The sequence below is a fragment of the Pristis pectinata genome, chromosome 2 (genome assembly GCF_009764475.1).
Source record: "Pristis pectinata isolate sPriPec2 chromosome 2, sPriPec2.1.pri, whole genome shotgun sequence".
In the NCBI taxonomy this organism is placed as follows: Eukaryota; Metazoa; Chordata; class Chondrichthyes; order Rhinopristiformes; family Pristidae; genus Pristis; species Pristis pectinata.
Window position 1 is genome coordinate 69,394,767 of NC_067406.1, and position 13,545 is coordinate 69,408,311.

General features: G+C 38.3%; 1 protein-coding gene across 6 annotated transcripts in view; it reads right to left on the bottom strand.

Moving 5' to 3' along the window:
- Nucleotides 1-1,066: 1,066 nt before the first annotated feature.
- Nucleotides 1,067-13,545, bottom strand: part of LOC127567323 (TBC1 domain family member 1-like) — a 205,584-nt gene continuing 193,105 nt past the window's right edge. For 4 of the 6 annotated variants that reach the window (XM_052010073.1, XM_052010072.1, XM_052010076.1 and 1 more), the window contains 5 exons: nucleotides 11,184-11,428; nucleotides 9,639-9,798; nucleotides 9,101-9,270; nucleotides 4,947-5,123; nucleotides 1,068-4,265 (listed from right to left, as the gene is read on the bottom strand). In XM_052010073.1, coding sequence (XP_051866033.1) covers nucleotides 4,086-4,265; nucleotides 4,947-5,123; nucleotides 9,101-9,270; nucleotides 9,639-9,798; nucleotides 11,184-11,428 — 932 coding nt within the window. In that variant the 3' untranslated portion in view covers nucleotides 1,068-4,085. Of the gene's footprint in view, nucleotides 4,266-4,946; nucleotides 5,124-9,100; nucleotides 9,271-9,638; nucleotides 9,799-11,183; nucleotides 11,429-13,545 lie in introns of all 6 variants that reach the window. The other 2 variants (XM_052010077.1, XM_052010074.1) reach the window with 2 other exon arrangements.

Here is a 13,545-nt window from a genome sequence, read left to right on the forward strand (position 1 = left end):
ACAAAGACTGCAGATGCTGGAATCTGGAGCAAACAGGTTGGGCAGCATCTGAGGAGGGAAATGGACAGCTGATGTTTTGGGCTGAGACCCTTCATCTGGGCTGGAACTGGTTTTAGAACTCGAAAGTTTATAGAATGCAAAAGATGCATTTCACTGTGTGTTTTGATGTACATGTGCCTAATAAAGATATCTTATTTTAACTTGTTTTATTGATTGAGAGGGTCCCATAATTTTGACCTAAATGCCATTAAATATTGAAGACTTATAGTAAAATTTTTGACTAGATAAATAACCTCCAGCATGCAGCTTCAAACAAATGAAGCATGGTTTTACATTGACACTGTAATCACCTCAACTGAATTAATGGCCCAATATTCCAAAGTATGGGCTATCAATCTCAAAATTGGAGTTCAAACCCACCACAGCAGTTGGGAACATTTAATTAAGGAACTGATTAAATTGGGAAAGAAAAGGCTAATACCAGCAATGGTGAACAGGAAAGGACCAGAATTTTGTAAAAAACTCACCTGGTTAATTAACATCGTTCAGAGAAGACCATTTCCCATCTTTATCTGACCCGACTTATATAACTTCCATACCAACCAATATGCTTGACTTTTAACTTCCGCCCAAAACATCCGAACCAACCAGTCAGTCCTGTGGGAGATTAGGGATGTACAATAAATACTGGCCCACTTTACTTACCTTGCCAATGACTTCCACATCAAGTGAACTAATAAAAAAAGTGCTGCTGCTTCTTGGACTGAGGACAAACTTGTGAATTCTTGTACTTAAAAATCACTAAGACCATTTAAATCTAGACTAGAATCTTAAAACACTAACTGGAACAGTCACTGGACATCCACAACAATCTGAACTGATGAGTATTTAAAAAATATTAATAACATATTTCTGGTTCAAATTCAACTACCTGCTATTTCTACAAGACTTTGTGAGAAACCAAAAAGCATTCCAGATATTTTTATTTTATTTATATATATAAGTCAAACGTTCCAATTCACAATATTATTGCCATCTAGGACCCAACAAAGAATTAATCACTTTGCATGGAAATAATGGTGTGCAATTATACAGTGGATTAGAGGTGATTTTAGGAAATCAAAAGGGAGTGCTGAAAAGATTTCTGGCAGATATAATAAATGGGACACTTAAGGAGTTAGTCCTAAGAAAAGGATATCAAGTTATTAGGACGTGCTTTTTAAAATAGTCATTCGCATTCAATCACTTACAATTGAGGGAACCCCCTCCAACCTCCCATGAAACCCATTCTGAATGATTTACACTAGTAAAATTCTGTGTAAAAAACTGTTTGCAAAATTACAGCGGAAATCCCCCACCTAAGGGAAGTTCCCCAAAAGCAGCCTGTGTTTTATATTAAAAAAAAGTAGCTGTAAAAGTTCATTACATTCCCATGCCAACATCAGGAGCATGAAAGGAAAATGTTGGTCCATACACAGCATACACACTGGTAAGAACCATTTGCCTGAATGACCTATTTCTGTAAAATTCTGTACAATTGTCAAATGAGCAAAAAGAAAATCAGCAACCCAGTTTACCTCGTGCTCCATTTTCTCTTCTATTTGCACCAGCTTCTCATCGATTACAACTTGTTTTGTGCTGTAGGTGTACACTAATTTCATTTCTATTCAACTCATTGTTCAGTGGGGACAAAGCCGAATCAAAAACAAATTCTGCACACCCAGGTAAAGATTTTAACCTAATTTTCCTCTCTATAGGGACTGCATTAATGTGTCCTCTTTTTGCCTTACCCCCAAGCTTCTGAAGTAATGCACAGGGATGCTTTTGACATAAATTGCAGAGATAATATAATAATTACTACTAAAAAAAACAGCAGTAATAATTCACTCTTAAACTCCTATGGAATATACCAAACTGTCAGAGTCGAGTTTGTTGTCATATGCACAAGTACAGGTATGCACAGGTGCAATGAAAAACTTACTTGCAGCAGCATCACAGGCACATTGCATCAGATGTACAACATTCACAAGAAATGTTGTGTTTAAGAATGTTGGGTTTTAAAAAAAGAAACAATTGATTGAAATCTTGAGACTCCTAAAACTTTCTTTAAACTGTGTGGAAATGACGACCTATTCCCGACACTAAACTACATTATAGTTAACCATTGTGCTACCAACCCAGTAGTGGGAGAGATGCACGCAAAGTCATATCAGATTTCACCGTTGAACGTTTGATACGGTTGCGCCTCAAATCTCAAGCTGCTCTCTACTAGTCCCAATTTATGGCATGTTACAGTACAAAAGGCACTCATCAGCAATGGCTGTGATTTATGAATAAAGAAACCCAACAAATGCAAAACAAGAAATTCAAAACATCATGGCAACCTGTTTAATGTGACCATTTCCTGGAAACATAGCTTAGCTCACTCAATATACTACTACTACCGAGGTATCAGAATTATATGAAAAGGCACATGAACAAGTAAAGCACAGTTAATTATACTGGTGTTTGAATATATCACAATCACAAAATTGGAATACTGTCCAACATCTACACAATCCCTTCCTAATAGGGAGTGAATTGAGATGATGATAGTAATAGTGCATTATTTTTATAATCTCCCGATCTCTCTTTTATCCTAATGTTACATAGCCCATCTTAGATAAATTCAGTTGAAAAATAGACTATGCAGACCAGACCTGTAGCAATTTAATTTATAAATTTTTAAAAGCGATTCTCTCTGAATTGCATGATTGCAAGACCATTAACCTTTTACTTAGCTTGTTTTCAGTTCATGAAATGTTTTTAAAATGGTCAGTAGAGAAAAATGACATTCTTTTATGTTTCCAAACTCCAGCAAGAGTGAAAAACAGCATGCAAGTTGGATCCAACCCATTTTGATCTATTTAACCTGGCACAAACCAGTTTCATTTAAAGGGATTGGCCCATCAAGTGTTCACATCCAAATATTTTGTCATATTTTCAAATATGCAGGTAATTTTGCTTAAGTATAGAATAAGAGCAAGGAGCTGAAGTAGTGAAGTGATAGTTTCAAAATTCTTAAAATATATCAGCTGATGGATATTGTGTTAACTCATTGGATGCTCTTGGCACTGATCAAAATTTCAGTTTCATTTGGTGATATGAAGTCCATGCTTTGTACTTAAACACCAAGCACTGCTAAACCACATCATTTTTTATGTCCGTGACTGCTAGCTGAAATGACTGAGTTTATGGGAAAATCAATCATAAATATTTTGGTCTTGTCACTCTATTTTCCATGAAACTTTGATAAACATCCCTTCCTATTTACCAACCATTTTCAATTCACATGAAGCTGATATACTAAAACTGGTAAAGCACAAATAATAAGCCACTTTACATAATCCCTCACTGTGGGCGGTGTAGAGTTTTACAAAAGAAACTGCTCGATTTGACTTGCAATTTTATTTCTCAGTTTTCTTAATTTTGTCTTTACACTTACAATTTCCTTTGGAAAGATTCTGAATTTTTTTTAAAAGTCAAAATTATACTAATCTCGGCCACTGAAGGCAAAAGTGAAATGAACCACTCACAGGAAGTTAACTAAGAAAACTAAAATTTCCCAATTAATGGCAAAAGGAATATTAGTGTAGTTTTCTTACAACATACCCCCTGAAACTTTGAAATGGAGCGACCACCTCAGATGTAACCCTCCAGTTATAAAAGTTTAAATGTCACGTTGACACTGCAAGTGCATGGTTCACTCTAGGTAATGACTACATACAAGGTATTATGGAGAACCCTTCAAGCACTGTGTCCTGGTTAAGAAATGTCCAATATATATATAAAAACAGGTTTAACCATTAGATATAAATAAATCCACATAATTTTCAGAGAAATGAGTTTTCCATTGATTTGCTTTTGACAGCAGGTAATAATCCAGTGATCAGTACTATGCCTACGTTGCCTTCGAATAGATTCAACATAGATATTTTGCTTTGTGGTGCGATGGAACCAGAGAATCCTACTAAATCAAAATGTCTTTTCTTGCTTTATACCCATCATTTAAAGTGCATCAGATTTTATAATCCTTTTCTTGTGCTTCAGTAAGAGTTGTCATTGACATGCTCAGTGCTGGGAACCTGCTTATGAAATTCTTCCACCGTAGCCAGGAGTGCAGCTCTTTCCAGCTCAAGTGTATGAATGGCTTGCTTTAACTTCCGTTCATTAGAGAGCAAGGTGTTGACTGTAGCTTCCAGGCTTTCAATCTTAGTATGAGCAACCTTTACAAGGAAACAAAGGAGAGTTGTGTTTATAAAGCACTTCTCACAATCCCAGGGCATTCCAAAGCACATCAGATCCAAACGCTTTTGAAATATAGACACTATTGTAATTTTGGTAAGTATTACAATTTATTGATGCATTGCAAGATCTTTCAGACAACAATGTGGTAAATGACGAGATGATCCACTAACTGAGTGGTAATTATTGGTCAGCTAACTAGGAAAAGTCTATTCTTGGTTAAAATCATGTATTTTTAACAGAAGTTGAGAAAGGTGAATGGGAGCATTGGTTTAAAAATCACATAAAAGTCAGCATGTCAGCTCTCTGAAATGTTTCCTATAGTTAATCTTCACCACCTGTTTGTACCTTTTCTAAGTGGCCCAGCTTAAACAGGGAAGCCGATATGCCCTCTGGTCCTGATGCAAAGTCTAGACCTGAAATACTGACTATCCCTCTGCCTCCACAGATGCTGCCTGACCTGCTGAGGGCCACCAGCAGTTTGTTTCTTTGTTCCAGATTACAGCATCTGCAGTTTCTCATCTCCACAGCAGGTAATTAATTACTTCCTGACTATTGCAGGCTTGAAATATAACCTCAATATACCAGACTGCTACAAGTTATTAACAATGTTAGAGTTCCATATATAAATAAATAATTTGATCAAAATTCACCCTTCGTACCTCAAGCTCCTCCAGCAGATCACTGTTTTGCTTGCGCAAGCTATTGTTGCTCTTTTCCAATTTTTCTAATCGCTCGTTTTCAGTCATTGTGGGAGAAGAATCTATCAGCTCATCCTGAAGAACATGATACTCAACCTCATAGGCCTGCAGTTGCTTGGATAGATCCATCTCGAAAACCTGGACACATCACCAGTGGTTACTTTTAACACAACCTATAAGATTCCTTTACAATTACTTCTAATTAATCTGCCCACTGAGCTGCATTTCTATTGCATATTTTATTCCTTTGTAAATTATTGCATCCGTTGATCAGAATCAGGTTTATTATCACTGACATATGTTGTGAAATTTGTTGTTTACTTGCAGCAGTGAAAGACACGAGGATAAAAATGACCACAAGTTACAAAAATAAATAAATAGTGCAAAAGAGGAATAACGAGCAGTTCTCCATATTTTAAAAAGCCGAACGCTGGAAATCTGAAATAAAAACAGAAAATTGCTGGAAACGCCCCACAGGTCAGGCTGTATCTGTGGAAAGAGAAACAGTTAATGGCCCGGGTTGAAGACCTTTCATCAGAACTGAGAAAGAGAGAAGGGAAGTTAGTCTAGGTAGGAGAGAAGGAGAGAGAAACAGAGTTAACATTTCAGGTTGATGGCCTTTCATCTGAACTCTCGTTCTGGTGAGTGTTCTGATGAAAGATCATTGAATCCGTAGTGTGCAAAAAGGATAATTGGTATGATAAATGGAAAGAATACAATGGTATAGAGGGGGCATAATTTTAAAGTGATTGGAGGAAGGTAGAAGGGGGATGTCAGAGGTAAGTTTTTTTTTACACAGAGAGTGGTGGGTGCGTGGAATGCACTGCTGGCAGAGGTTGTGGGGGCAGATATATTCGGGACATTTAAGAGACTCTTAGATAGCCACATGAATGATAGAGAAACGGAGGGCTACATGGGAGAGAAAGGTTAGATAGATATTAGAGCAGGATAAAATGACGGCACAACATTGTGGGCCGAAGGGCCTGTACTGTGCAATAGTGTTCTATGTTCTATGAATTTGGACAACACTGGACTACAATGGACAGAAACTTATGCTAAGTCTAATGAATTAAAGAGCAGAATGGTTCAAATATACCTGTCAAAATAACGATGAGGCAAATAACACTTTCAGATGCATGAGGAATCAAGAAGCCGTTGTTAGAGAGGCATTTTTCAGCCATGGGCTGTCAAAAACAGCACACTGCTGTATGCTGTCAGCACCATGAAAGTCCTGCTCTTGCACATAGTTATCAAGTAAACCCACTTCAGGCATCAAATCACAACATTTCAAAACTTAAACACGATAAGAAATTAATACCGCCAGTCAACCCCTACTATAAGGCTCAGTCCCACAGGTTTAAATGTGTCTGAGATTTATACAAAAAAGTAGAGCTGCTACCTCATAGTGCTAGAAACCTGGATTCAGTCCTGACCTTGGGTGCTGTCTGTGTGGAGTTGGTGCATTTTCCCTGTGACTACATGGATTTCATCCAAGTGCTCCAGTTTTCTGTGCAGGATGGTAGGTTAATTGGCCACTGTAAATTTCTCCAAGCGTGTAGGTAGAATCTAGTGGGCAGTTAATGAGAATGCAGGGAAAATTTTTAAAAATGGGATTCATGGCGGATTAGTGCAAATGGTTGGTTGATACCCAGCATAGAATCAGTGAGCTGAAGGGCCTGTGTCTGTGCTGTATCTGTCTATGACTCTATGATATTTCCTTACTATCACTGACTCCTTGTCTCTCTTTTTGTCCATTTCTCATTTCACTCCATTTCACTTCCTGTACGTGATTTGACACTGAAGTCACCCATTCTGAAGTACAATATATTGCTGAGATCATGTAATATTAATTTCAGAATGGATCAGTGTGGTTGGGAAAGCAGATGCACAGCTGTTCACTCAAATCCCCGATGTCCTGCAGAAAGCACTGTGCTGTTTACATAACACGTTTCCATGAGCTTTCAGTGCAAAGTGTGGCTGACGATGAAAGGGCAAAGGTAAATCTAATTAACAGCTGCAATTGGCTAATTGCAGGAATTTTTGGGCGATTATGTTGCATTCGCCAACACTGATATTCCTCATGAGATTAACAAGTATTCCATAACATACTCTTGAAGACTTAAATTTCTTTAAGATCTGTTCCATCACCAAGCACCCCACAAAAATGTACTGATCTGTAAAACCATGCATGATTTGCTCACTTCACATGTTCTATACCCAATTAAAAAAAATTACTTAAAATAGTGTGTAACTGTATACAGTACAGATAGAAAAAGCACTGGAGATGGAGTGAGCAAAAATATAAATAAAACAAAACTAAAACAAAGTTCTAAATTATGTAAAAGTTTACGAAGAAATTTATATAAAAAAAAGATGATGAAAGGAAATAGAGCTTTAAGTTCTCCCTCCACCCCCCAAAAATGTCTGACAATATTCTCTGGAAGATCTGATCTGAAGATTGTCATGTGCTAATTTCCACAGCTTCATGTTCAGAAGTAAAAATAAGTCACCTGGTACCTTTACAAGTGCTAACAGCTCAAGCATAAACAATTAGTTATTTCTGCCATTTTACATACTTGTTTGCTGCACACATTTTGGCTTTAACCATCTACGATGAGGACACGGGCAGGTTGTCAGGTACCTGCTACATGGTTCTAAATGAATGCAGGACATCCTTTCTGGCACAGATACAGCTAACTGGCTTCTTTCTGTGATATAAACTTCTGCAGTCCTCTCTCTTTTTAAGTCTCTAGCAATTTAATTAAGCAATTTAATTAAGCAATTTAACAAAGATAAAGCTGCAGAGGAACAGATTGGGAAGATTTACTTTATGATTCCCCATCCCCTCTTCCCTCTGGCCCACTATTTATTGGTTCCAGGCAGCAGCAAGGACACGTTCAAGAACTCTACCCATCACTGAGTTAACCCAGTTGTAATCTACTACTGCATCAGGTCGCTATAGTAACCAAAGCTGATAACAATTTCAGGTCAATGAGGTGCTTGGAACAGACATAACAGTGCATGCAAACGTCCTAGACTTACTGAACAGAACTGATTTCTTTATTCCGAAAACTGGAAGAGAATAATTCTAAAACAAAACAACAAAATATGATGGGAATACTACCAGAGATTTGGACAAAGAAAGAGATAAGTGTGACATCCTGTGAGAAAACTAAAAATGAACAACCATTTTAATCAAGAAATATGTTATTACAAATATGAACATTAGAAACAAGAGCAGTAGGCCATTCAGCCCCTCATGCTGAATCTGCTGTTCATTGAGATAGTGGATGATCTTTTACCTCACTTTCCTGCACTAACCCCATGTCCAATAATTCCTTAAATAACCAAAATGCTATTGATCTTTGCCTTGAATATAGTCAGCAACTGTAACTCCATGGCCCTTTTGGGTAGAGAATTCCTAAGATTCACCACCCATCAGGTGAAGAAATGTTTTATCCTGAATGATTAATCCCTTATTTTGAGATAATGAACCTTGGTTCAAGACATTTCAGCTGAGAGAGGAGCCCCTGCATTTATCCTGCCAAACCCCAGAAGAATTTTGCATCATTCAATGAAATTGACTCTCACTCTTTCAAGCTCAAAGAGTATGGGCTCATTCTGCTTAATGTTTCATAACAGGACAACCCCCTTCCCTTATTGCAATGGAGGGAACTCAATTTCATTGAACTCCCTTTATTGCACCAGTCTGGAGAGCCTTCACTGAACTCCCTTTACCGCAAGTATTTCCTTCCTTAGATGGGGAAGCCAGACCTGTACACAGTGTTCCAGGTGTGACCTCACCAAGGCCCTGTGTAATTACAGCAAGACATTCTTGACCCAGTACGCAAAACATCTTGCCATGAAGGCTAACATACCATTTGCCTTCCTAATTGCTTGGTCTACCTGGATGTTAGCTTTCAGTGATTCAAGGACACCCTGATCTCTGAACACTCCCAACCTTCAATCTTTCACTATTTAATTTCTGAAAGATCTGCAGGCAACTGATATTCTTAATTATATACCACAGCATCTCTCCGGGAAAAGGTAAACAAGGAGGCACATAAAATATACAATACAATAAATGATTTTACAGCATAATCCAGGCCATATACCTGATTTATTGTTTTTTCCATCTGCACTAGTCCAAGATTAGGGAGTGTGCACTTTATGAAGTCAATTATCGATTCCAGACTCTCATGCTGCAGAATTAGTGGCTTGTGGTTTCCCAGGAGGCTAAGAGCTACCTTAAAGATGACCTCTGACCCTTGAAGGAAGATCATATCTGCAAAAGAAATGCAAAAGTATTCTCCACATAGCAGTAAAATCAGAATTGGGGGAGGGGTGGTGGGAGTTTTTGTTTAAAATGAATTCTACTTGAGGTTTCCTTCAATTAGCAATAGTGAAAGTAACGAATGAAAGAAGGTTTACAGCGTTACTAATCCATGTAATTGTGGTGAACAAGAGTCCTGAAATTGTTGGACTGTTTATTGCTCAAGGTCACTAACTCCAAACAGTATCATTCCACCCCTGGGAAGAATATAATTAGTTTCATGATCTTTCTATTTTTTTATTTCTCAGAATTCCAAGGGGGAAAAAAAAGCATGCTTTGCATTATGATATAGAAAATTTAAAATGAACAAATATACTTACCAAATACTCTGGCCACAAAACCCAAAGGAAACTGAGAAGCAAATACAGTGAGAAACCATGGGGCAGCATAAAGGCTGGGGCTAATTTCATTCTCCTCAAAGTGGCAGTAGAGATCTCGATGATAGTCATGGAGGAGCCGTGAAAGCTGGTACATCTGTATCTGTGGGCCCAGAAGGAGGACACTTTATCGAACGATTACACTTAATTAAACAAACATCAAGGAGCGTCTGTAACTATTTGTTCATTGGTATGGCACAGTGCAGGGCTCTGAAATGCAACACACTTCCACTGGTCTCCAGTCATAATCCTAACAGCACTGACAGAGCTTCCCGGGAAAATCTTAACAGCTATTTCTCAGTCTTACACTGAGAAATTCAAAACTTGATAGGTAAATGGACTCCTCCTGTGCTGTCATAATTGCATCGCAAGTACAGATCCTCCTCAGGTTACAAACACTCGACTTATAGGCAGCCCATACATACAATTGAGTGTTTAGGAGATGGGCTGGATGGATTTGCTGGCTGCTGCAGGCATCTTCTGCAGGGTGGGAATGGGGCATTTCCGTGTGCCTCCTCCCCCTCCACTGTGCCACCACAGTCAGGGGCTGGGTCAAGCTGAGCAGAGCTGGGAGCACTGAGCACTCACTCGCTCACTCATCGAGTCAGTGAGGCCAGCTGGTGGCCACTTTTCCTGTGCCTGCTCGCTCTCCTGCACACTGTTTTTGTTTATTTCTGGCTTACAAACAGTTTGGGTTACGAACAGTTCTCAGGAATGGAACCCTGTCATAACCTGTACGAACAGGAGTAGACAATATGGTTCCTCAAACCTCATTCGCCATTTAATTAGATAGATTAGTTTCTATCACGTCTCTTAGTTCCCAAGAAGCTACCAGAGTCTTGAATTTACTTATCGACTGAAAATTTGCAGTTCTCTTGGGCAAAGAATTCGAAGGATTCACAATCTGAACAAGAACATCTTTCCCAGCCTCAGTACCAAAAGGACTAACCCTTTATCCTGAGTCAATGAACAATTGCATACGACTCTCCAGTCAATTTGTCCCTTACCGAGTGTAAACATGAGAAGAACAGGCCTGAATTGGCCCCAAGTTTAACTTGGGATAAACAGTCATTATCATTTCTGCATCTTATGCACACAGCAACATTATGAGCAGACTGCACTCAAACTCCTTCAAAATACCCCTGTAACTCTGTTCAGGTGATGCCCACCACCTGCCCACTCCCTACCCTCACACCACCCCATCTATTCCCTGCCCCTCTGACAGCACAGAAACAATGCCCAAAGTCAAAAAATGACACTCTTTGACAACTTTAGTGCAATACCTTTTCTCATCTTCTATGACCTTTCCCTAACTGACTAAATATGAAGAACTAACTAAGCATTACAATGCAACATTGTTTTAATCAATTTATTAAAATTAATAAATGGCTGTACAGTCATCTACAGCAGAGTGCACCCTACCATCTCCCAATGACTACAATATTATTCAGATCAGACTCAAGAGGTAATACAGTGTAACATATGTACCTGTAGAATAATCATATCGGGACGATATTGCCTTCTCAAGCCCATGTCATACATGAGAAACTTCAGCATCTGAAAAGCATCTTCTTCACTCATGTGCAGCAGCAAGATTCCTGCCACAAAACTAAGGCCTTGGCAATAGCCCACCTCTGGATCCAGAAGAGAATAAGCTTTCAAAAGATTGTATAGCGAGAGTTGTCCAGCACCCAGCTGAGTTGTAAAATAGGGATGTGTTGGAAATGTACGCCCTGGAAAACAAGACCGTCCAGTACATCAAAACGAGGACTGTATTAAAACCCCAATTATTCTTTGACTGCTACATTGAGCATTTGCAAATGTCCAGAATAATAAATAAACAGGGATAATGCAAAAGGTAAGGCAAAGAATAATGCAAAACATATTAAAAATCATTAAACACATTGCACTTCTCTTATCGTATTGTTTGACATATTTAACATTTGTTTTTTGTTTAAGAGTTTTTTTCAGTGGTACTTTTTTGTTGCTCAACTTCTCAAGCACTCTAGGTATTTTCTCAATGTTCAAACCACTTACAAAGGTTTTCAGATACACTGATTAAATACAGCGTTATACATCCCCCTTCCCCACCTCCCTCCAGGCATTGCTGTTCAAGTGACAGAAGTTCGCCCTTATGGAATTCACCAGTCACTACCAAAATATTGGAGAAACGGAATAACAACTTACTCTTCTGGAATTTATGTGAAAAATGACATAAACAAAATGTGTACAGAGAACTGAACTTGGTTGCAGGCTTCTGGTTCACAGCAGGAGACCACTTAAAGGATTTGATTTGGAAACTGACAAGGCAATGTCTTCCATTAACACTTGTAAAATACTTTATCAAACAATGTTACATCCATTTCTAGTTAATTAAAACAACAACCCTTTTTCTTCTGTCTACCATACAATCAGAATTCCCTTGCCTTTAAATCACACATCTGCAGGGGTATTACTGTTGAAAGAAAAACTTCCTATAGGTACACATCTCCACTTATAACAAGAGATTTAATGGGGGGAGAAAAAGGTCCACGTAATGGAAAATCATGAATCTGGATAATTTTCTAGGAATGCAACATCTCCATAACTTTCTAGGATATAGTAATCTCTAGAAATAAAAAGCATGCAAGGTTTAATTATTTTTTTAAGAGTAGACTGTACGCTAACTCTCGTTAATGTTTTATTGCTGCCTCTTTCTGTCATTCCGTACTCTGTATTCTCTGGATACAGCATCTTATAAAACCTGGAAGTAGGGTTTTTTTAAAAAAACTGATAGTGCAGGCCTTCAAAATCCCACAGTTAATTCACGAGTAGGTAACTTAGCCTCTAGTCAATTGAGAGTCCACTGTATATGCATGGTTTAAAAAAAACTGAATATGCTTTTTTATTCAATATGAAATAACTGACAAAAAAGGGACTAAATAGCTGTATAATTTGCAGAGTTTTTTTTTAAATTGCTGCCTAGCTACACTGAATATTAGGTGAATGGATTAGTTACTTAGTTGGTTCATTGATATGAAATAGATAGGATATACAAAATGAACCACAGGAAATGAGTTAGAACTCATCACTTGGTAGAAAAAAATTCATTTCACTTCACACTGAAAATTTATATAGTGGAACTCCACATTATTTCAGAATGGCTTCTTGAATAATTACAGGCCTAAATTTTTATCCAATTAAATCCCATTGTCCTACCATTAGTAAATCCATTACAGCAATGCTAAGAAAAATCCATAAAAAATATACTCAAAAGAGACTTGAATTTTATAGCATTAAACAGCGCAAGCCTAGAATATTAATTGGCCTTGTGCTTTGCTATTGGGCCATAGAGTCATACAGCACGGATACAGGCTCTTCAGCCCATTGAGTCCTTGCCAAACAGGTGCCCACCCAGCTAGTCCCAATTTCCTGCGTTCGGCCCATATCCCTCTAACCCCCACTCCTGCATGTACCTGTCCAAGTGCTTCTTAAATGGTACAAATCTACTGTGGGTCAACTGTGCTTTCTTCTACACGTCAGTTAAGTGAGTCACTACATTTGGGCTATTATGCGAATACACTGACATAGGGTACTGAAAGCTCACAAGCTCATTTGCACCACATTTCCGAAACTATTATTATTAACATTTCAAGGGACATCTCATAACATTTCAGCTGGTATGTGAAGAGACTGGTAGTGAAAATGAGATGTATACTTGGCTCAAACTTTATGTGAAATGTTCAGTGCAACTTGTGCAGATCACCATATAGGTAAGGGCAGTAACACGCATGCAAGTCCGGAGGATAGGTGAATGATGCTAATCTTGTGCAACATCACCTAACTGGAGCTCATCGATGCAGCTAACTCC